At 50.2% G+C, this 24349-nt stretch overlaps 1 protein-coding gene across 2 annotated transcripts; it reads left to right on the forward strand.

The window, feature by feature from the left end:
• The first annotated feature begins 6551 nt into the window (after positions 1–6551).
• CACNG5 (calcium voltage-gated channel auxiliary subunit gamma 5) lies at positions 6552–22492 on the forward strand. 2 transcript variants are annotated; one of them, XM_056505740.1, is made up of 7 exons: positions 6552–6796; positions 11418–11721; positions 17646–17903; positions 18816–18902; positions 19787–19927; positions 20460–20605; positions 20957–22492. In XM_056505740.1, the coding sequence occupies exons 3-7, from the start codon at positions 17696–17698 to the stop codon at positions 21212–21214; spliced, it is 840 nt and encodes a 279-aa protein (XP_056361715.1). In that variant the 5' UTR covers positions 6552–6796; positions 11418–11721; positions 17646–17695; the 3' UTR covers positions 21215–22492. The 2 variants fall into 2 exon arrangements, with proteins under 2 accessions (XP_056361715.1, XP_056361716.1); XM_056505741.1 differs by having other exon boundaries at positions 11544–11721.
• The last annotated feature ends 1857 nt before the right edge of the window (positions 22493–24349 follow it).

Below are 24349 nucleotides of genomic sequence, written 5' to 3' on the forward strand. Positions count from 1 at the left end.
GACCCTTTGGGGACCCACCTGTGCCACGATTTGGGGGTTTTGGGGGACCCAACACGGCTCCCAGTCCCACCCGCCCCGGCCACCCCACGCCTCGTTCACACTGACATCGTTTGTTTTCAGAACTTGAAAGCAATGTCCAAATATTGTGACAAGCTGACAGACAGCTCCCTTTCCTGCCTGCTCTCACAGGATTGAGTCTCATGCTAATTCAGTTATTGGGTTCCTTTCCTTTGCAGAAGTCTGGCTGAGATTGCCCAAAGGAATGGTTGAAATTCTGGGTTTTTTTCCAAAGAGTTTCCAGGCTACTTCACATCTGTCATCTGAAGAGCTCAGCTTCTGAAGCCCATGAGCACATCATCTCAGAGATGAGCACATCTCAGCTTTCTGCAGAGCTGAACAGGGACTTGGGGATCCATCCCTGCCCTGAGCTTGTGGACCCAGGGCAGGAGGAAGGGGATCCTCAGCTCAACTCTGCCAGAGCTGCAGCCCCAGCCCCTGGCCAGGATTTGTGGCCAAAACACCCCAGTGCCCATCCCAGGGGCTGTTGGCTTTTGGGGTGACAGCTTGGACATGAACTTCTGAACCATCTCCTTGGGGAAAGACAAGCCTGGCAGAGCCATGGGTAGCTGGACATGGGCTCACAGGGGTGGGAGAGCCCACCTCAGACCGTGTGCTCATCAGCAGGACAAACCCACCTCTCGGTGGGATGAGTCAGCTGCCACAAGAGGGTGGTGAGAGCCCATGGGCTGCTTTGGAAAAGGGGAAAATCCTGTAACAGTGCATCTTTGTTTGACTCTTTCTAAGCAGGCAAGATTCTGGTGGTTCTGAGGAAAATGAAGTGTTAAAAGCTTCTGCAGGAGAGGCTGAAGCTCTCCATGCCTGCCACATCCATGCATGAGAACATCTCCATCAGGAATGTTCCCAGCAAGATAAATCACACCAAGTGTTCGTGCCTGCCTCCCCCAGCCCCAGCCTCTCTTCAGAGATTTGGGTATTTGATTCGGAAATCTCAGAATATTTTTGCAGAGCTGGTGTGTGAGCTGCAAATAAAACCAGCTCCTCTGAGAACTGCTTGGGTAGCTGAAATGATGACTGCATTAATTACCACGAGGTAATTATAATCCCACCTGCTCCCTGGGGAGCTGTGGTAAGGCAAAGGCAAATCAATCAGGGGCCCAAATCAGGACAGCTGTTGCCATGTGTGGATGGCTTGTCCTCAAAGGGATGCTTTCCCTGGCTGCATCTGTCACTTGTCACCTTCCCAAAGTGGTGCTGCACCCAGAGAAATGGGGATCTGGCGAGGACACGTCAGTGGCAGGGCTGGACCCACAGAGTTACCTGCAAAGGTTTTGTTTCTTTTTATTTTTTTTCCTTCTTTCCCAAAGGAAGGGCACAGAATGAGGCAGATCTCATGGGAAATGAGTCAGTGCTGTCTCCTTCTCCAGGGCCTTGCTGCATTTGCTGCCAGGGTGACAGTGTCAGACACCAGCTGCCACTTCCAGTGCCTGTCCCTGGTCCCTGAGTCAGTGCCTGACGTCCTACCCCAGCAGAGCTGGTTGCACAGTCTGATGAAGGAGAGGAAATAACTCCAAAGCCAATTAAAGCACCCTACCTGGGTGAGGAAATAAAACTAAAAAAGCCAGACATCCCTACAGTGGAAGCTTGCTTAGAAATATTTTAGATCTTACTCTTGCCCATCAGGGCTGGCAAAAATCATGACCTATTCACACACTAAATGAATTCTGTGTGTGTGCCTGAGAGAGAGAGCTTGGTCCACATCTGTCCTATCTTTCCTGTTTTTCCTATTTGAGGCCTTGATCCATCCCCCCTTACCTTGCTCCTCTATTCAGAACACTTCATAAATCTCAGTGTCCATAACAGGGAGACTTCCTAATCCACATAAAACATTCTGCAACAATTTGTATAAAACCTCATCAAAGCTTCAACATTTCCAGGGACACCTCCAGGAAAACACTCTTTAACAGGATGCATTTGCTACTCCTTCAAGTGTAACCATGTCTGGGACACTGATTAGGTGGGATTTCAGAAAAACCCATCAGAAACAGCCATAAAAGCAACCAGCAAGGACTGCAGGGCAGAAGGAAGGAAAGGCCTGCAGTGAGAGCATCCCCAAACCCCTTGGATCAGTTCCTGGTCCTTTTGGGATAAGTAATTTAGCATTCTTGTGCCTGATTGACACTAACATCATTAAAAGATTGGTAATGAATTTCAGTGCTATATAAATCACACGGAAAACTATTACCCTTAATGCAAGCGTTACGAGGCTTTAATAATTAATGTCATCTAAACTTCTTTCCAAAACATGACCTTTGAAATCAGATTGCTGTGGCCAGAGCCATCCTTCATCCTGCAAGCAGCTGCTTTCCAACCAGCCTGGACAGCTCCAGTGGGGCTGTGCTGGGGAACCTGGATGGGTCCAGTTCCAGGAGCAGCTCCCAGAGGGAAGCTGTGCTGGGGGAGCTCCACTTCTTGTGCAGCAGGGTAACAGAAATACCAGCAGTGAGAGAAGAGCACTGTCAGCATCTCCTCCAGCTTTTCTCATTGTAGGGCACTGCCCTGCACGGTGAAAGGGGAGATGAGGGCACTCCCTGCTCTTTCTGACCTTCCCTCCTGGTGGAGATGCTCACATCCCCAGGCTGCTGGTGCCTGCCTGCCCTGGAACACCACAGGCTAAAGGCTGCACCTGGAAAACTCCTGAACTGGCACATCCTCCTCTTGTATGAGCTCAGTTTAGCCCCATATGATGACAGAGGGTATTTTATTTCAAATAAAATCTCTAACTTCCATTCACACATGTGCCTTTGTTGTTGTGTGAGTCAGAGCCGCTCGGGGAGGCTGCGAAAGGCTCTGCACATTTTTTTATTTTTTTTTTAGGATTTCACACAGCATGTGGGTGCTGGGTTAAAAATAATGTGGTGCCTCTCCTTGAGCTTCCTCCCAAGCAGCGGATCCAGGCAGAGGGATGTGCAGGGGAAACAGCAAATGGAGCTGCAGCTCCAACAGCCCACGGAGTTAATTCCTTTAATTTAGTCGTGGTGCAAGCAGGATGTGAAAACTCTCCCAGAGAGAGGAGAAGGGCTGGTTTCTTTGGTGTGAGTTTTACTTCTTTCCCTGTTTTCAGGGAAAAGCAATAACACTGCTGGGATAAGGAGCAGGAGCTGTGCTGCACTCCTTCCCCACCCCAGGAGTGGCTGGAGAGCCCATCCCACCTGCACAGGTGCTGCAGGTGTGGAGCCCAAAGCCAAGCTGCTGGTGCCAGTTTTGCTGCCCAGTGTGAAATACCCCCCAAACACCATCCATGAGAAATAAAAATCTCTAAAGCCTCCCTTAGCAAGTGGTTCCCAGGCTCTGGAAGCTGCCCCGTGGCTTCCCTGAGCTTTGTGCCAGGGCTTGCTCTGCATCTCTGCCGTGCTCAGCATCTCCCTGAGCCTCCCCCCGGCCGTGCTGCCCACGAAATGACAAAAAATAGCAAGAGCTGAAGCAGCTGGCAGGGAGCATCCATCACCTCCCACACAAGTCACAGCAGCTCCAGCATCCCCAGTTTGTTGCATTCACCTGCTCGCTCTCCTCTTTCCTCGGGCAAACACTGCAACTCCTGGCTGAGGCAGATGTCCCCTCCCTGTGCCCAAAATGCTTCTCCCAGCCTGCTGTGCAGGCAAAATTGCTCAGTAGCTGTTGTCTGATACCAGATCAGAGCCATGGGTGGGCTCAGGGGTGGCTGCCCTTTGCTGGGTGGATTTGCTGTCCAAGTAATTCAGCACAGAAAAAAATTTGAGGGAATAGGAGGGGAGGCAAACCTGAAGTTTCCTACCAGTTGGTGGCCCAAGCTGACAGGGCCAGACCTTTTATTTCATAATAACTTGAGTGCCTTCAAGGTGGCTTCTGTTAATAGGGAAAAGACCAGGGAAAAGCATCCCTGCAGATGTCACCTGTCAGAATCAAACCCTTGTAGCTGAAATGAGACGTGCCCACCACCCCCACTGCACTGCTGACAGCCCAGGGAGAGCTGCTGTAACAAATCACTTCTGTTCCAAGCCACTAATGAACCTCAAATCCCTCCTCAGTAATCAGGTTTGACCTTGGGTGCATCCTAAAAGCTGCTGCTGAGGTGTCCATGGAGCTCCAAGCTTCCACACTGATTAAAGAGTGGCACAAAAGGCTGTGCAGAGGCTGAGGCTGGCAGAGCTTCTCTGGCTGGGTCAGCCCAGCCCTGCAGGGTCTGGCACAGCTGTGGAACATCCTGGCTGGGCAAGGTCCCACCCAGCTTCACTTGCCCCACATGTGGCTGTGGAGGAGGGTCCACAGGAGGAGAGAGCCCAGAAGGAACAGTGAAAAGTGGGGAAGGAAAAATGATGCTGCCAGCTGGTGGTATGGGAAACAATAAAGCAAAACAGCTATTGCAGCATTTGGCAATGTCCTGCCCCAAGGTTTGGGGGGATGCTGAGAAGATGTAAAATGCTGATTGTCCTGTCTGGGACAGCCCTGCCAAGCTTCTGTCCAAGAGAAGGATTTTCCACTTCACTGGTTTTTCCCATCATCAGGGAAATACATGTTATGGGGAGGAATTCTGGAGAGCTGCTAATGAGGTGGGAGAGTTTAGCTGTGCTGCTGGGGCTTTGGGAGGGATCAGTGGTGCTCTCTGTGATCCTGGCCTGGGATGCCTGTGGGAAATGCCTCTGGTGTGAGTGCTGGCATTGTGCACATGCTTTGCCAGGGCAGAAGTTGCTGTGTGGGACAAGCAGCAGCAGAAAATCCACCCGAGGGTTTCAGTGCAAGTGCATAAGTGCATTTTCATGGAAACAAAGGGAGGAAGCTCAGAATGTGTATTTCTAATTGATTATATGCATGGCTGCTGGAGGCCTCTCACACTGTATGGTTAATTATGTCACTGTGTGAGCCATAGCTTTATTTGTGTTGTATTCCAATGATCCTGCCCAGAGCCCAGGCAGCAGCAGAGCAGGTTGTCTGTCTGGAGAAAAATGAAGGTCTGCTTTGTTTGGGTTTCTTTTTAACAATACAGAGAAAAGGAAAATGATGAACAACCAATTACTGTGATAAAACCATCTACCCTGATAGCACAGGGGGAACATCCAGTTCTAACAAGCCTCCTGTAGCTTTGTGATTTTATTGGTAATTCCCTGCTCATCATCTCCATCCCAGGGAAGCCTCTTTCTCCTGGGATCCCCAGAGGGCATTGCCCCTCTGGCTGCCTTTTCCAGTGCAGAATCCATTCTGCTGACCAAATCCTGCTTTGTCTTTACTGTCAAACCCCCAAGGGATTTGCTGCTTTAAATTATTCCTCAAATGGGAATGAGAGCCCAGGAAAACATGCTGAATTCACTATAATTTAAGTATTGCTGTAACTTTGTGTGAAAGAACTTATGTGGTGCAGTCCCTCAAGGACAAATAACAAGAAGCCTCTTACTGAGAGGCAGTTTTCTACCTGTCTGGATCTGAAACTTGCCTATTTTGGGCTCTACCATGTTCTTCTTGAATAAATCAAAACCTCCACATCTGCATCAGCTTCTGTTCCTCCTGTAAATCAAACAGAGCTCACCAAGCCTGAGCACACAGCTCCATTGATTTCAAACAAGCCACCCAACAACACCTCCTACGCATCTCATATCTCACTTTATTTTGAGTTTTTCTATTTAAAGCACTCATGTTTTGCTAACTGGGGACGCCTCAGCAAAGATGCAGCACGTTTTAGCCAGGGGGCTGGGATTGGTGTGTGTGCACAGCCCCTGCAAAGAATGAGCTGTCCCTGCTGAAATCTGCACACCAGCAAGCTGCAGGGGCTGGGATGGCTCCGTGAGCTGCTCCTGGGCTGGTACCTCCTGCAGCAGGAGCTCCTGCACGGTCTGTGACCCTTCTCTTGTCCTTCCTGCTGTATCCAAGGAAGTGTCCCATTGCTGGACACCTCCATGGAGCTGCATCCTTGTTCTTGGCTCTGCCTCACATTTTCTATGTGTTTTGGCTGAATCACTCAGTCTGGCAGGGGTTTCCAGAGCCCACAGCATCTGCCCCTGTGTCCTTCTCTCCTTTAGCCCTGGGCTCTGTCCCTGCCTTGGTCCCGGCCCTGCCAAGCTGGCTCTGTGCAGCACGCTGGGCTTGCTGCCCTCCAACCCTCCCAGCTGCTCTGTCCTTAGCTGTGGATTTCGCTCTGGTGAATGGAGCCGGTTTTCCCTTCCCCAGCTCCCAAAGGAGCCGTGTCCTGGGGAGCTCAGCCTGCCCAGCGCTCGGAGCAGAATTTTGCAGGTGTGGGGGGCAGAGAGCTGGGGATGCAGGGAAGGGAGGAGGCACAGAGGGGCAGGAGCAGGGCTGGCTCCCACCCCTGCCCCAGCGGTGAACGGAGCCACCAGCCACAGCTCAGAAACTGGGGACAGATGGGTGGAAGCAGGAGAAGGGAGAGGAAAAAAGCGGAGAATAGAGAGAAAGTGGGGAAATAAAGGGAAAGGGTGAAAGGAGAGGCATGAATGGGGAAAGGAGGGATAGACGGAAGTGCGCAGGGGGTGGGGGGTACAAAGGAAGAAGGGGTGGATGGAGAAGGAGGGAGAGGAGGGGGAGGGAAGAAGGGGAGGATGGAGAAAGGGAAGGAGGGATGAAGGGAGGGAGGGAATGGGGGCATGGAGGGGAGGGAGAGGTGGGCTGGCCCCGGCGGCGCCATGTGATGCCCTCTCCTCCGCGGGCTCTCCCGGCGCGGCGCGGAGCGGAGCCGAGCGGAGCATCCATCCCCGCGTCCCGCTGCGGTGAGCGGAGCAGCTCCCGCTGGCCGGTGAGTGCCGGGGATGGGATGGGCAGGGAAGGGAAGGCTGGGGCTGCTTCCAGTGTTCGGGCCAGGCTGTCCCGGGAACGGGGGGAAACGGTTCAGGAGGTGCCTTCGGAGGGGTTCCGAATTGCATGAAAAGCCCTGAAAGTTTAAAGCCGAGGGAAGGGGGATCAGGGCGCGGAGCCGCAGGGCTCAGGACAGGTATCCGTGTGCTTTCCGTATCCCCTGGGAGTGGGGACCGGGCGGGGGCGGCGTGGGCACCGCCCCGGGCAGCATCCGCAGCATCCCCGGAGCGCGGCGAGCCCCGGCGGGCGCGGCCGGAGCCGCCGAGGAGCCGGGAGAGGGGCACGGGAGAGGGGCACGGGTGTGGGGCACGGGAGAGGGGCACGGGTGTGGTGCCAGTGTGAGTGCCCGGGTGAGGTGCCCATGTCAGGAGCCCATGTGAAGTGCCCGGGTGAGTGCCCGTGTGCCCTGCCCGTGTGCCCGGCGCCGCTCGGGGGGCGGCGTTTGACTTCGCCCGATTCCCGACGGAAGGACCAGAGCACGAGGGAGCCGGAAAATCCCGGCGCTTCTTCCCTGAGATTTTCCTCGCTGGGCTTTTCCCCGCCCGGCTGCTCAAACAGAGGCCATCTCTTGGGCGCTGAGAGCATCCCCGTCCTCAGCGCGAGTTTGGAGCGAGGAACGGATGTGTATTTTTCCCAGGGAATATAAAATCTGCGGGAAGTCAGGCTGAGAATGTTTTCCAGCGTAGCAAACCCCTTGGAGAGGGGAGTGTGAATTGAGAAAGGCTATCTGAGAAAAACCTGACCTGGTTCTTAAGTGGAGTGCCGGGGGAGAGGGGAAAGGCTGGATCGTGTGTTTCCATATGAACGGGGACGGGGAGCCGCTCCTCGCTCCGCCAGTGCCTTATTCCCAGCCTGGGGAAGGTGCTGAAATGTGAAATGTGAAATGTGATGGCTCAAGGGAGCAGGGAGGGTCTGACATGGCCTTTGGCTCTCAATTAATTGCCGGGCATTTCATAAAACTTCCTCAGCCCCTGGTGTGGGATGCTTTTTGCAGCTTTTAGGGTCGGGGTTTCCAGGCACGGAGCTCCTGAGGGTGCCCGGGGAGCGGGTGTGACCTCGGCACCGCCGTCACCGCCGTGTCCCTTGTATCCCCAAATCCCCCTGGGGGAGAGGAGGCCCCTCGGAGCTGGGAGGTGCCTGCAGGGTACAGGTGAGCCCTTGGAAAGGGCAGCAAGGGTGCTGCATTCCCTGAAGATAGCACTGCTCCAGCCTGAACACTGAAAAAGACTATTTCAGCTGAAAAAGGGAATTTCTGCTGAGTTTCCTGCAGCAGCAGTGAGTGCTGGTGGCATGACCCAGGCTGGCAGCTTTGCTGGAGGAGCATTCCCGTCTTCCCATCACTGCTGCCTGTTGGTTTCACACGTGCCTCGTGTCTGGGCTCTTTCAGAGGCTCCTCTGCCACAGCTGGAGCAGCACATCTCAGCCTGTCACGTCAGGACTCACGGAAAAAGCCAAAGGGCAGGAGACTGGCTCCCAGCAGCCCACCCTGTGCCATCACACCAAGTGACACCCAGGGCACAGAAATGCCTCTGTCTGGGATTTCTCTGATCCCTTGCTGTATTCTTGTAGCTGCTGAATATATTCATTGAGCTGAATGAATTCCCACCTGGCAGCATCCATAGCACAGCTTTTGCAGCTTCAGCTTTATTTATGGAGAGGGGAGGGAATATAAAATACAAAAGAGAAATAATGCACAAGCCTGCAGAGATTTCGTGAGCTGGAGTGAGCACCAGGAGCTTTTCCTAAATCAGCTGGGAAGATTTAAACCCCTGGGTTTAACAGGGCATTTTTAAAATTGCTTTCCACCTAGACCCCATCATCTAGTTATGTGGGGATCTTAATCTCACTGAAATTAAAGACAGTTTGGGTTCTAGGTGTGTTCTAGAAAGAAGGTTTGGTGTCGAAGTCATTTTTAGAGCTGTATAGTCACAACTTCTGATATTTGTAGTAAAATATTTAGTGGCAATATGGAATTTGTCAAAGGACAGCACACATGCCATCATCAGGCTCAGAAAATGGGTTGTTACAGATGAGTGGAATTTGTGTGTGGTCTTTTAAGAAGACAGGAATTACAGTTTTTCTTTTATTAATGAGAAGGTTATTGGTTATCAGTGAAAACCCTTGTTAGAGCAGTGCCAAGCCTGCACAGAGGGCATTATTGGAACAGCACAGCAGATGCATCCACTGACCCAGGACAACTTGTGGATAATTCACTTTCCCACCCAGTGCCCATCCAGTGCTTCCAGGTGACATCCCCATCCACAGGGAGCAGAGGCTCAGCTCTGCCAGGGCAGGACTGGCTCAAAGCCCTACAGGTGGCCCAGGCTCCTTCCCAGGAGACACAAAAGGGTTATGACAGATGTTCCTTTTCCCTGCAGCAGCTCTGGGAATATCAGGTCAGGTGTAGGTGGCAGGAGAGGTGCTGAACAGAACGAGAACCTGGTGGTACAAAGGGAACAGGAGAGGAGTGTGGGCAGAGACCAGGCACACACAGCCAGGCCAGGTTTCACCTGGGAATAGGTGCTGGCAAGGATGGAGAAGAGTGAGACCAAGTCCATCCCCTGCCTGTTCCCACAGGCTTTCCCAGGGCGTGGCTGCACCTCCCTGTGCTGAGCAGGACAGGGGAGCCCTGGCCTCCCACGGCTCACGGTGCTGTACCTGTTCTTAGGCTGCTCCATGTCATGCATGGCTTTTCCTGCCCTGTCTGCCACGACATTTACTGGTAAATACTGGAACTGGTAACAAATTTTGCTAAAATCCAGATGGTAGAAAGTTTAGTACCTCCAGTGATATATAAACACTTGCTGTGTACATTCATATTCCTGATTATTAAACTCAAAAACCTGCTTAAAGCAAAGACCTTTCCTATTTCACAATGGGAACAAACTTTAGTGGCTGCTCAGCATCAGACCTGGGGAGTTGTGCATGAAGACATCACCAGCAGCTTCCAAGGAGCTGTGTCCCAAATTGCTTGAGCAGAGCCAGATGGAGCAGCTGCTGGCTCTGGTCACTGGGTTTAGTGGCAGCCACGAGTGTCCTCAGGTTATGAAGTCGTTTTCCAGAGGTGTGGATGACACAGCCCTTCTGCACTTTATGCCATCATTTCTCTGCTCAGAGGCTTTGCAGTGAAGCTGGTTTCTAGGCAGGGAAGAGGGAATGCAATCTCCTGGCTAACGAGGCACTGCTCCCTGCTATCCATCATCTTTAATCACACCGAGGGCACGCAGGTCTCTGCAGCCGTGGCCAGCACGTGCTGCCAGCCCATTGTGCCACTTGTTTGCAGCCCTCAGTGCTCAGAGAGCCCAGGGCCTCAGGGGATTTCTGCCTTCCTCTCATTTATCTCTCAAAAATGTTCATAAAACCCCTCCAGCTGCCAGCACTGGTGAGAAGAGTAGGAGTGGGGGAAGAGCTGTGGCTTCCTGCCTCCCCAGCTCAGGTACCCACCGACACGGGGGAGTGCAAGAGCTTTAATTAGCTCTTGGTGCTATTTTTACCTCCCAGGATGCTTAAATTAGCTCAAACTGTCATGCATTGATCATTAAGGGGAAAAGAAGGAACTGGGGGTTTTGGCCCCTCTCTGCTGAGCAGCCTCAGCTCCTGAGCCTGGGCTGTGCCTGGAGCTTTTCTTAAACCTTCGACAGCAATGAATGTTTATAGCCCAGAGACATTCCATGGACAGCTCTTGAAGTGCTTACACTGAATTCGGGGGCTCTGCTCACACCCACTTCAGTTTAAAACAACATCAATATCTTACAGAAGAGGTGCTTGAGTACTTTAATCGTTACCTGCCTTGCTGCTGGAAGGACACAGAAACCTTGAAAAGCTGCAAGGAAGAGGATTATTCTCCCCTTTTCAATCTACAAGGCTCTTGTAGGACTTCGTGCCAACTTTAATGATACTTGGAAGTGAAAAAGGAGCAGCTGCTAAAGCTTTAATAGCCCAGCAGAGCAGCCCAGTCTGGTGCTGAGTGAGTGGATGTGCACAGCTGATCCCGATGAGCTCTCCCTCATCCCTGGGTCTGTCCCTGTGCTGGCCGAGGTGAGCAGAGGGAAGCACGATGCTGCAGCCTGAACAGGGTCACTGGATCGTTGGGTTACTGCAGTTCAGGCTTTTGGGATCTCAATAAAACCATAATGCACCTCAGGCAGAGGTTAATGGGCAGGCAGCACTCCCATGGCAGCAAGGTGTCTACAGCTCCTCCAGCACAGTCCCCAGCTGGTTTGCTTTGCAGCAGTAGATATTTCCCTCTTTTATTCTGCTTTTGTAGCTCTTTGTAGGGTACTGAAAGCAGCAGCTCAGCTCAGATCCCTAACTGTGAGCATCCTGACACACTGAGAGTAGGAGAATTCTGTGTCAGATTTGGTATGGAGAAAGGACTTTGGGAAGAGCTCTGCAAAGGGCAGGGCTCAGCTATTGTTAGGGTGGTAAACTTTGAACAGAAATATAGGTAAGACCTGGAGAGCTGGACCTGGTGTGTGGGCAATATTGCAAGCTCAGAGCTTTAGCTCCTGTTTCCCTCTTGTGAAATGAACTTTGTGTGATGCTTTTCTACAACACCCCAGGGCAGGAGCTGCCAGCACGTGGATGCAGAGACCTGCCTGCCATCTGCCTGTCCCTGTGTCCCAGCACCCTGCAGCCCTCCTGTGGGCCAGCCAGAGGGGGAGAGCTGAGGCTGTGAATTCCTTCAGGTCCTGCCTGTTTCCAAGGCCATCCCACTCCCAGCTCCTCCCAGACCATCCAGCAGCTGAAGCCTCTCCTGAGGTCCCTCATCCCTGCAGCTGATCTGCCAGAACTGCTCTTCCCACCTTCAGCCCCATCCCAGGCTCTCCTCTTGCCAAAGCACAGCTTCAGCTGGGGTTAACAGAGGTAAGAGCCTGGAGCACCACGGAAAAAGGAGACACGTGGGTGGGATGGGTTCTATAAAAGGGTTTGTGGGGGATATCTGTGGATCCAGGAGGACCATGTGAATGAGACTGACTGTACACACAGGGGCTGTGCCAGCAGCCTGTGAACCAGGACCATCAGGGCTGTTTGGTCGATGATTTCATTTGCTGGAAATCGCTGGGTTCATCCAAAGCCATTAGTGTGAAAGAGCTGGAGCAGGGCCATCTCTCCAGTGAGTGCAGCAGCGTGGCAGAGGTCACCAGTTTGGGAAAGGGTCTGCTTTGAGGGCTGGAGTGGGAAATAAATCTCAGTTATTTCTCCTTTGTCTTGGGAATATCATTTGGTCTCCTTATATTTGGTGCTGGAGCTGAGGTGGGCTCAGTTATCAGTTACAACTCTCTGCCAACCTGACCTAGGCAAAGGGCAGGTTTTCAGCAGGTCACAGCAGAAAGGCTGGTGTGAGATAAAGGAGAGGGAAGTGGGTCAGCCTTGGAGATTCAAGTTATGGTGCTTTCTACACCATACACATTTTCTTTTTTCCATCACTCTTGCACTGCCATAGCAGAATCTTTTTTTCACCAAACTGTAAAAAATAACTCTGGCAAGAAATGAAGCACAGGAAGTGCTGGGGAAAAGAGGACTTCTCAGAAAAATTACATAAATCAAGTTTAAGAAAGAAAATCCCAAGTAATCTCATTACCAAAATCAGTTAGTGGTGAGCCTTGCAGCCTGTGAGCTCACAAATTGTTTCTTGCTGATTATTTATCAGGTATTCCTTGTGTGTGATGACAAGCACAAAATTAATAGGTTTGTTATAGCTGGCTCAATCTGGGCTTAAATAACTCATAACCAGCCTTCTTTTTATTCATTTATTTGCTTTTGAAGCCTCCCTAGAGAGCCTGAGAGCCCAGTGTGCCCATTGATCCAGCGCTGCCGTGTCCATGGTCGGTAATGGCAGCTGAGGGGAAGATTTCCAGCCCAGTATTGATCCTTTTGAAGTTTGTTTGCTCGTTGTCACAGTTACAAGCCCTTGTTCAAACTGCCATGAGATGGGCTGTTTTATTTCTTAATATCAGGCTAAACCTCCTCCACATCAAAAAGATTTATTTCTGCACTTAATTTTTCCAGTACGTATTTTCTCTCTCAGAAATCGAGCTGACATTTCTGTGTGACACTAATGCAGCTCTTAAAGCTGCCTGATGTATTTCAGTCTTCCCATGTGCCAGAGGAGCTGGTGGGTGCCAGCAGCTCAGGACAGGGCACCCAGGAACCCTGTGGACCAGCTCCAGCCCATATCCCCTTTGGAAATTTCCTGCTCAGTGAAAAGCAGGAGACATTGCTTTTCTCTGCAGCCATCTCTGCTTTCTTCAGCTGTTCTGTGGAACCAGAGCAACCTTGTGCTCCTCTCCTGCCTGCAGCACACCTTTCCCAAGCTTCAGGAGGGGCTGTTTCTTCCCAAGCAGTAATTCCAGAACCAGAACAATCTTTCCCAGCTGCCCAGTTTTCCAGGTCAGGTTAGTGGAGCTGCTTCTCCTGTGATCCCAGATGGAGCCGTGGGTGCTGCCCTCACCATCTCCTGCTCTTCCTCTCCTCAGCTGTGGTTAAAGTCAGCTCCACATGTGCTCTTCAAACTGGTCCAACTCACAGAGCACCAGTGCATCCTGCACACCCTGTTTTGGGGACTGAAGCATTGCACCCTTTGGGTGAGCTCAGAGGGATCATTCTATTTCACCAGGGTTATTAATGACCAAACCAGCCTTCTCTGGGTTTGCCCCTGAGGGAGCCAGGTGAGCTGTGCTGTCTGAGGAGGGTGACAGTGCAGTGGTGGCCTCAGCACAGTCCTGCCTAAGCACTGACAGCTCTGAGTTTTGCTCTGGAAGAGCTGCTCTCCTTGACCTATTTTATTTTTTTGCCCACATTTATGGCCTGCATTGTGTCCTGAGGAAGGGATCACACTGCTTGAAGGCCCTTTATTTTTAGCCAGCCCAATTTCTTGTTGCAGCTTAGTGGGAGCTGGTCCTTTCAGTTCAGCTCCATCACAGCTCACACTCTCTGCTATTTGATTGCTCCTACCCAGGTCCCTGATGTTCTTTGTATATCCATTGCTCACTCAGAGGGTTTCCTTCTCTCCTTTCACTGGCTTCATTCCTTCTCCTTTCTGTTCCATGGCTGAATCTCTGATTTCCCTTGGCCCTTGGTTTGCAGCATGGACCAGACATTCACAGACAGGTCACCAGGCTTGTCCTGGACCTCAGCACCCCTCCACAAACAAGCCCTTCCCTCCTGTCTGCTCCAATAACCTTGGCAGTGCTTCCCTTCCTCCCAAATGTCAGGAAATTGGAAATTATGCTTTAGCCACATAAAAATCAATGGCTTAGCCCTGCTTCTTCTGCCTTTACCCAGGGCAGGAGGGAGCTGCTGTTTTCCAGTGAACCCAGAGCAGTGATTTATTGAGGTGACCCATCCTGTCCAGGCAGCTCACCAGTGATATACTCATTTTTTCCAGCCCACCCACATAGCCCAGAGAAGTGGCTTGTGCCTGGCAATAGGTCACAGATGTGGGCTCAGAAATCTGCCCAGGATATTTCCTTTCTGTGACTGTGGAGCAACAGGTGGGGACTTCCTCCTAGACCTGGGTGAGCAGCATTAGAAACAAGGCCAGTACTCATTTCATTTCCAAAGGATTCAGGCCCAGCAAGGGCCATGTGCTCTTTCCATCAGCAATTGCTGCTCCAAGGCAAGGAGAAATTAATTGCAAGGACTGCAGATTACACTGCAGGCTGCATTTATTATTCCCTGGACTGCTACCAGAATGCACAGTGTGATCAAAGGAGCAGGAACAGTTCTAAGGTTCTGTTTCCTGGAAATCTTTGGTGCTCTATTCATTTAATTTAAAATCCAGCTCCTGTTGGAAACCAAACAGCCATAGGAAGCATAATACAATTGATAAAGGTCACTGTGGACTAAATCCTTTCTGATAATCAAGCCAGCTCCCATTCTTGTCCTCAAAAAACCTTCCACTTGGGAGGCCTGGGAATCCTCCAGGCACTGGGGCTGGGGAGGTTTGTTTCAAGTTCTGCACATCCCTACCCCTGTTCCCCATCACATCAGGCTGGATTCTATGTGCCAGCAAGGCAGTAATAGGCACCAGTCTCTAATGTATCATGATTTGATGGAAATTGAAGTGTGAGAGGGAAAAGGAATGAGGCAATTGAGAGGTGCAGCTCTGACTCCTGACCCCTGTCCCTGCTGCTCACATCACACCAACAGAAATGAGACCAAATGGGTCTATTTTCCAGTGCCTGATGTTGGTGGACAACAAATCACAGGAAATGCTTCGTTATTCCCCTCTAAGTGTCTTTGTCTGGACCTTCACATACTTCCTACTATGATTTTTGGCTCGTTATTAACAAAAATGTGCAGGGAGGATGATTGTTGATGATACATGAGCCAAGAATAGATTCCAGTTCCTTCTACCATTTTGGCACCAAAATGCCAAGAGGGATGAGACACCCTGTAGTAAATGCTGCTCATTTTGAGGCAGCAACTAGAAAATATGTCTCTGGCTGAGCTAGGGAGAAGAATGGATGAGCCAGAGGATCTGTGTTTTGGCTGTTTGACTGCTGAATCCAATGGGAATCCACAGAGATGGGAAATGGCATCTTCCCTATGAAATGGCAGATGCAGGGCTGATGTGCTTCTCTGCCCTATAGCCACCAGTTTCTTCTTTGCCTGTTGCCTTCTAATTCTTCAGGGAAAAAAAAATATCTGAGCATCCTCTCAGCACTTTGCTCCTCGCTCCCCTAGCAGGGAGGTATTTCTCCTGGGAACACATCCTACTTTTTTTGAGCTGAGGAAAGCTGAAATGAGGCTGTTTAGCAAAGCCAAAGGTGGAGGGAAAGCTTGCAGCAGTGTGAGCTGGAGCACTTGCTTGGGCTGTCTGAAGACAGCAATCCCCTTCCTGTAGGTTGGAGCCTTCTGGGGAAAGGCACAGTGTGAACGTAGGAAGAGCCAAATCCTTGATTTCAGATGGAAGGGAATTGTCAAAGCTGTTGCAGTGCTCGAGGGTGCGAGTACATCTGCTTCCTACCAAGATGTACTTGCCTGCTCTGGACTCTGGGTCAGGTGTGATAATTAAAGACTCTCTCTCCTTCTCTGTCTTTCACTCAAGAATTTGATACTCTTCCAGCAGCATTCCCTGCTTTTCTCTCTTACTGCTGTCCAGAGTGTGAGCTGGAGGGGCACACAGACCCTGGATGTTGCATCTGTTCAGAAAATGCCTTTCTACAAGTTTCCTTCATGTTAATCTAAATGAAACTGCTGCAAACACAGCCCAGGACAGCTGTGGGGAGCTGGTGCTGTGGATTTGTGAGACAGAAGTGCAGGGGATGAGCACTGCAGGAGCTCAGATCTCCCCAGAGTGCTGGAGGAGCAAGAAACCTCTCTCAGCATCACCTACTTGCTTTCTCCATGAGGGAATTATGGCACAACATTATCCTTGGAGGCTTTCAGGTGTAAAAGTACAAGCTGTGAGGACTTTTGGCATCTCTGAGAGTCTGTGTAAGCAAGTGAGAATTAATATATTTGCATCTGAGGCACTAGAAAAAAAACACCCTCCTCCAGTCTGCTTGGCCGTGTTGGAACAGGGAGTTGTCATCTCCTGGTCCAGGCAGGATTTGGGATTTGTGCCTCCTGATTTAATCACTAAACCACCACCTTCACTGCAGTGATAACAGCAACAGGACTTCTCTTCCAAGGAGTCTGTTCACCAAGGGATCACAGGAGTGATGGAGCTGCTCCTGAGGGTGTGAAACAAGACTAGTGCAGTTCTAAAGGGAGTCCAAGGAAGATGCAGCCTGCTTACAAAGTCAGTAGCTTTTGTTGTCTAGCTGGATTTAGATATTTTTTTCCTTGTTGCTTGCAGTAGTGAATAGCAGCAAAATGTGCCTTGGAAAATATACATGACATGGCACTTATCTGTGATTCATTCTGCCTTTATAACAGCAGTCAGTAGCACTATCTGCTTCCTTGCTGCTCTGCACAAGAGCATCTCTCACACGTGTCCTTCTCCTTGCTCTTATTCCTTTAATCTTCTGTTGCTGTGAGTTCTCCATCCAATACTATTTTCACTTTTTCTCCACTGCACCAAGAACTCTGATTTCTGGTGCTATTTTATCAGTCTGCAGGACACCATAGGAACTGCTAATTTTCTCAAAGTAGCAAATGTGCAGTAAAATAATAATAATAATAATAATAATAATAATTTTAAAAAAATATCCTATACATAAGTGACATAAGATGAAGGAAGCTTTCCCTTTAAGGTTTGCCAAGGGCCTTGCTGCAGCTCTCTGTCCCCATTTCCCTGCCTCCCTCCAGAGCACAAGGTGGGTTTGGACAAGGGAGGGTACTGGCAGCTCTGGCAAGAGCAATGCAACCAAAAAGAAGCAGATTATTGTGTCATGGCACTCTTCTTCAAGTTGGTTGATAATGTCATAAACGTAGCACGGATTTTGCAAAATTAGCATGATTTCCTAATTGCTAAATCTACCCTGGAAGTGGAAAAACGGCAGTGTGGGAAGGGAGTGGGATGGTGATGGGAGCTGCTCGGGGCTGGGGCTGGTCCAGCAGTTAGGAGCAGCTTTGCCGATCCCTGACCGTGGTGTCCGCGATGCTCAGCAGCTCCTGTGCCGGGACTGGCAGCGCCTGATAAGGCTCTGCAGGGAGATAAGATAAGGGAGATGCTGCAGTTCACCCCCAGCCTTGGGGGGATCAGTGCCAGCCCTGTCTGGAGCACAGGAGTTCAGCCGCAGCAAACAACGGGATCCAAGGAAGGAGTGTGAGCCATTCCTCACCCCGTGTCGGGCGGGGTGCGGTTCCATCTCCCCTCTGTCTGACGGCTCCTTCAGCTCGCAGGGACAGGAGCCCGGGCGGAGCTGCGGCCCCAGCGCGGCTCCCGATGCTGGCGGCGATGAGCGCCTGCAGCAGGAAGGCGCTGACCCTGCTCAGCAGCGTGTTCGCCGTCTGCGGCCTCGGCCTGCTGGGCATCTCCGTCAGCACCGACTACTGGCTCTACCTGGAGGAGGGCATCGTCCAGCCCCAGAACCAGACGGCCGAGATCAAGCTCTCGCTGCACTCGGGGCTCTGGAGGGTCTGCTTTCTGGCAGGTAGGGTGTTGTAACCCAAAACCAGAGGTGGAAGGAATGCTATAACTCTTTCTAGGGTCCTGTATCATTGGCAGGAAAGCCATAAGGGCCTCTGTCCTCCCTGATCTCTCCTGTTACCCTAACTCCGTGTCCACATCCTATTGGCCTCTTCCCAAGTCCCCTCCCGGACCTTTTCCCTAGAAAACTCCTTAGCTGAGACCCCAACGCTCTTTGTCCCGGAGTCACCATGCAATAAACAAGATCCCTGAGAAATACAAAGAGCCTCTTTTGGATTCCTTCGTTTATCTAATGTAGCACACTTTAGCTCTCTCAGAGTAAGTAACTAGGAGGGAGTTAACAGGGTGTTACAGCAGGGTCTCCCAGCCAAAAACATCCCCTTGGCTCGTGGGTGCCACATCCCCTGGGTGTGTCAGTGCTACCCAGCAGGAAAGGGCCAAGAAAAACGGGATTTTTAGAGGCTCTGCCCATCTCTGCTTCCAAGCACAACCTTTGGCAAGCAATGACGTCTCTTCATGCCTGACTTTAACTGCCCAAAGGGTAAATGTGCCTTTTCACACAGGTTTTGGTGAGTTTGCTGCTGCCCTGCCAGACCCCCTGCCCTGTTCCAGAGCTGCAGACACAGTGCCTTGGGCAGCAGCTAAAAACTTTCCATTTCATCCCTGCAAAATTTAGATTCAGGTCAGCTGGACCATTCCCTCTGTCTGTGCCAAGTTTGATGAAGCAACTTGGCTGCAGGGACAGGGTTGAATAGAACCCAAGGCAATGGGAAACTCAAAGTGACCAACCTGAAATGTCACTAACTTTCAACTCCTTTGGAGAAGTCAGGGGAGAAGTGAGGAGCTCAGATATCACCCCAGGGGTGACCTCAAAGCCCCTGGCTTCAGAGCTCATGTTTTTGTCTGTCTGCCACAGGTGAGGAGCGTGGCCGGTGCTTCACCATCGAATACGTCATGCCCATGAACATCCAGCTGACATCTGAATCCACAATCAACGTCCTGAGTAAGTGGTTTGGTGGGGTTCCACCCCTGACATCCTGCAAATCACCGAGTTCCAAGCACTAGAGACCCTCCCCAAGAAATCCCCTTTGTGTCCTTGCCAAAGTTCCTTGACAGTGCTGCCACACAAGCATGTAACTTCATTTTTTACTCTGGGAATTCCCCAGTGTGCTGGTAAGGTTTTGGGGACATCCCTTTCTGATGGTAGGATGCCCATGGAGTCTCTAAGCTGTACAATTTCCTGTCACTGGCTGTTCAGAACTAATGTTTATTAAAGTGTTTGGCTTTTTAGTCTCCTCTCCATAATTTGCAGCTGTATTTATTCCCTCTATATCCCCTATTTATTACACATCATGTAGCAGGATGAATTAAGGATGGAGTGTCACAACTCTCATGATGAATTCTGCAGTAATTTCTGCATTAATAAATAGAAGTGTTCTGCAAACACTTATGCAGTGAAGCTAGAGAAAAATGCAGGTTCTGATGGTTTCCTGTGCAACATTTCACACAGGAACCCTCAGAAATGCAAACATAAGCAGAGTCCCCACCATGGGGGTGGGACATTGGCACAGGCTGCCCAGAGAGTCTGTGGATGCTCCATCCCTGGAAATACTCAAGGCCAGATTGGATGGGGCCTGGAGCAACCTGGAATAGTGGAAGGTGTTCCTGCCCATGGCAGAGAGCTGGAACACAAGGTTCCTTCCAACCCAAACCATTCTGTGATTCCATAATCCTATGTTTTACTCAGCTCATTAGCAAGGAGAGAAACTCAGACACAACATGGTCTGAGCAGGAGGGCTGGAGCCCTCTCACCCAGCCAAGCCCATTTCTCACACTACTTAGGGAATACTGACCTGTTCTCACTTCCCTCTGCTCCTCTCTCAACAGAGATGATCCGCTCTGCCACCCCCTTCCCTCTGGTCAGCCTCTTCTTCATGTTCATCGGCTTCATCCTGAGCAACATCGGCCACATCCGGCCCCACAGGACCATCCTGGCCTTCGTCTCGGGGATATTCTTCATCCTGTCAGGTGAGCTGTGCAGGCCAGGTTCTGTCCTGACAGCCTTGAGCATGGGGCACGTCAGACTCACCACTGCCAGCTCAGCCCCACAGCCTGAGCAGATCTTGTGGGATGGAAGCAGAGCTGGTTTGTGGAATTGTGGAGCAGGAGCAGGTGCTGGAGGAGACTCGTGGCACATCAGTCACAGGAGAGATCTGAAACTTCAAACTGCTCACTTGGGCTCTGTCTACATGAGAAAAGGGAATGTTTTATTCATGGTGTTGTGCAAGTGCTAAACAAATAGCTGTGACAGCTGAGCTTTGAAGCAGCTCCTACTGGAGCCAGATCTTTCTTCCCAGTGCTCACAGATTTCCCTGAGCAGGAAATGTTTGACTGGAATGAGAGGAGTGCCCTGGGTTAGAGCAGCAGGAGGGCAGCTTCTTTCCCCAATTATTACAAGCACAGTCCCAATTTTTTTTTATTTTCCCCCAAAGTCAGGCCTTCAGGAAGGTGCTTCTTCAGCAGCTTCATCCCTGAAGCATTTCCCACTGTCCTTCTCCAGGTCTATCACTGGTGGTGGGGCTGGTCCTCTACATATCCAGCATTAATGATGAGATGCTCAACAGGACCAAGGACTCAGAGTCGTTCTTCAATTACAAATATGGCTGGTCCTTTGCCTTCTCTGCCATCTCGTTCCTTCTCACAGAGGTACCCACACCTGTAACAAGTGTGTCCCATTCCCGGGGTGGGCAGGCTGAGGCTGTTGGCAAAAAGAGGGCTCAGATGGGGTTTAAGGAGGGCTGTGAGGGTTGGGGGGCAATGTATAGTGTGAAGGGGACATACGGGGGGGACAAACCCAATCTGGAGCACTGATGAGGCATTTGATCACAATTTGGTAAAGCAGAGGTGTGGCTGTGCCTCATTCATTGAAGGGACGGGGCAGGGAAGTGACAGCCCTTGGGTGCTTTGGAGCATCAGCGCCAGCACAAAAAGGGCGATTTGTGTGCTGTCCTGTTTGGGTGGTGCTGCAGGGCCTCGGGCCGTGTCTGTGTCCCGCAGAGTGCCGGGGTGATGTCCGTGTACCTGTTCATGAAGCGCTACACGGCCGAGGATCTCTACAGACCGCACCCCGGCTTCTACCGGCCCCGCCTGAGCAACTGCTCCGACTACTCGGGGCAGTTCCTGCACCCCGAGGCGTGGGCGCGGGGCCGCAGCCCCTCGGACATCTCCAGCGAGGCGTCCCTGCAGATGAACAGCAACTACCCAGCGCTGCTCAAGTGCCCCGACTACGACCAGATGTCCTCGTCCCCGTGCTGAGCCCCCGCCCGCTCCCCTGCTCCTCCCGGCTCCCTTTGTCGTTTTTTTAAGCCGTTCTTCCTGGCCAATTCTCTATTTATAGGAGTGTAAATATAACCAGAGATTGGTTATATAACCAGTAGTGTAACCTAGAGAATTGGGATGTTTCCCTTTCTTTGGTTTCTTTTTTTTTGGGGTTGTTTTATTCCTTCCTGCATAACTAAGAATCTTTCCAAAGTCCTCCTCTCTCAGCTCGTCCTGCTGAGCAAATAGCAGTTCTGCCTGGGGGATAAATCCAGGGCTGGACTCAAGAACAGGAAAAAGAAAATAGAGTAGAACTAAGGAAAAAATGTGTATTTTTTTGGTGTAGGTAGGTAGGCTGATAAAGTTTGTGCATTCGACTGTATCATTGAATTCTATATTTACTGACCTGAGTGCCAGCAGGCATAAAAGATTTGTGTAACTTTCCAAGAAACAATCAGCATTAGAAAAATATAAATTTTGCCTTGACTGAAGACTCACTGATTGGTATCTCTCACTGCTGGATATCACTTCCAGCCAGGCTGGAATGGGAAATAACTATCCTTCAATGAGACCTCAGCAGGCTTGGACACCAGCAGGTTGTTGTTCCTCTATGGCCACTTCCAAACTTAAATTTCCAGTGTTAGACTGGAGACACTCTGGGGTGCTGGGCTGTAGGGATGGCCCCAGCACCCAAATTTCCTCTGCAGTCCTACAGACAGGAGGTCTGAAGCATAAATGGGAGAATTTCAGTGCAGCATCGAGTGGAAAACAACCTAAACCTTTCCCATGGGAAACATCAGTGCAGGATTTAGCAGAAATAAGTTATTTCAGTGAAAGGCAAGATCTCAAAATGGAGTAAAGTGATGTAGCTGAGATTATTGGTACAAGTCCACTGCAGCAAAGTAATTGGTTTATATTACATTTTGGCAAGAAAATCATGTTTTTGCTTTAGTGTATGTGTGTATATAGACTTTATTTTGAGGTTTTAAGTTTGAAAATTTCATTTGATGCTTTGGCATTTTGGCCTTAGCCAGCTGCGAGGGGAGAGCATCACTGGTGGAAAATAAAGGGCAGGGAAGGAAAAGGCTGTGATCCTCTGTGTGAGCCCCAGCTTGTCACCTTGCAGGAGAAAGAGCTTAGTCCAAACTTTATTTCTGTTCTTATTATTTTAAACCTTTCTGAAAATTTCCTTTCTGAGAAAAAAAACCCACCTGGGGATTCTTGATACATTTGAGCTTGTTTTGTCTTACTGTTAATTAAAAGAAATAGAATATATGCAGTTTTAACCTTATGTGTATTACACTGTGTAAAGAATGTTGGACCTCTTCATTTTTATTATTTAATATTATTATTTATTATTTGCTATTAAATATTTATTATTTACAAACTCCTCCAAAGCAGGGGCCACGTCCTGGTGCAGCACCACAGTTTGCATCCATTACAGCACCCATCCCACAGAACATCACTGCAGGAGTGCATCCAGCCAGCTCTGGAACAGGATTATTCCTCTCCAGTTCCTCCAGAGAAGCAAGCAATGCATATCTAGTGTATATCTGGGTAGACTCCTAATTTGCAGAGTTTTAAAATCAGTGCATCTTTTTGTAGACACAGTTCTATTTACCCTCAGTTTCTCTATGACCCTCAAGCATTTTTGTGTTCTCACTTTTTTAAAAGTTTTTAAGAGCTATGTGACAGGTTTGCTGCTGGGAAGGTTCAAGCACTAAAGCACAGCCCAGCCCCACCACCCAGTAACAAATCTGCTGGTCCTCACCTCCCCAGCCTGATAAACCAGCAGTTTTCCATCAGGATCTCCAGATTCAGTGTGAATTTGGCTCCAAAAAATCACTGGAGTTCACAAGCAATCATTTGAGTTTCTCAGGTTTGCTGGGCTTGATGCTGGTGATTTTTGGTGGCTCAAAGGTTGTTGCTTTTGCATGTAACTCTTGATGGATCCTGGGAGGGAGATGCTGATGCCCAGAGCCACAAGGGCTCTCTCATGGCCACATTCCTCCCCACTGGGGAGTCATCTTGTGGGTTAATCCTGTGCAGCATCACAAGATATCCCTGTCCCTGTCCCTGAGTAGAATTTTCCTTTGCACTGATTAAATACAGAATTATTCATTTTATAAATTAAAATGTTTGCCTACACAAGTAGAAGAAATTAGAAAAGCTCCATGCCTTCCTCAAGGCCCCAGAAGGTTTAGCAGAGTCTAGGGGCAAATTAGAAAAGTAATTATTTTAATTCATTGGAGAGATTCTCATCATGTGGCAGCATTTGTGAGCCTGGGAGTTCACACATTCACCCAGTGAGCACAAGTGCAGAACTGCCAGGAGAAATCTGTTAAAATAAATGTTTGCAGTTGGTTCAGGAACTGCATCATTTGGGCAGGGCAATGTGGTGTTTGCAGAGCACAGGCAGCAATGGTTGTGCCTCTGGGTGCTGTTCTGTCCCTCCCAAAGTGCCTGTTTGGCAGCAGCTCTCCCTGTGGGTGGCTGTGGGTCTCCTAATGCGGTTATCACACCTTTGAGGACTGTGCAGAAATATTCCAGAGCCTTTGGGCGATCCTGGGTGAGGGGCTGGGGTGAGCCCAGCCACCCTGCCAGGCTCAGCTGCCCCAAGAACCACCCTGGAGCTGCACTTCTCCAAGCAATAAATGCTTAGTAAATACATGCAGCACCCCCTTGGGACTCCTATTAATCATTTTGTCACCTCTTCTGATTACCTGGCATGGTTTTACCCCACACCATTCCTTCCTGAGCAGCAACACTCAATCCCTTCTTCAGTCTCTCTCCCACTCACTTCAGTGATGGCCTCTCGCTGTGTTCTGTGTGTTGCTTTGATTGCAACAAATAAGAAGTGGAGCTTGAGGGTAAACTACCAATTAAACAAGAGGTTTTACCCTGATGAGTCCTTAAATTCACCCAATGGGATGAGCCAGGCCTCCCCCAGGCCCGTGGGAAGGTAACTGCTGTCTGACACTGCTCAGAAAATGGTTTGCACTTAGCACAGAAATCTTGTTTTGCATGAATGACTAACTGGTGTCAGCCTGTGTGCATGGCTGTCTCCTTGAACTACAGCATCAGAGCAAGTGCTGGGATCAAGGGTTAGATAAACACCTGATAAATTCCTGA

This window comes from Oenanthe melanoleuca, chromosome 18 (assembly GCF_029582105.1).
Source record: "Oenanthe melanoleuca isolate GR-GAL-2019-014 chromosome 18, OMel1.0, whole genome shotgun sequence".
NCBI lineage: Eukaryota > Metazoa > Chordata > Aves > Passeriformes > Muscicapidae > Oenanthe > Oenanthe melanoleuca.

Excerpts from the sequence above, each read along its gene's own strand:
- CACNG5 (XM_056505740.1), top strand. The coding sequence starts at position 17,696 with ATGCTGGCGGCGATGAGCGCCTGCAGCAGGAAGGCGCTGACCCTGCTC. Across the intron at positions 19,928-20,459 it reads GATATTCTTCATCCTGTCAG|GTCTATCACTGGTGGTGGGG; the intron begins GTGAGCTGTGCA and ends GTCCTTCTCCAG. Across the intron at positions 20,606-20,956 it reads TCTCGTTCCTTCTCACAGAG|AGTGCCGGGGTGATGTCCGT; the intron begins GTACCCACACCT and ends TGTGTCCCGCAG.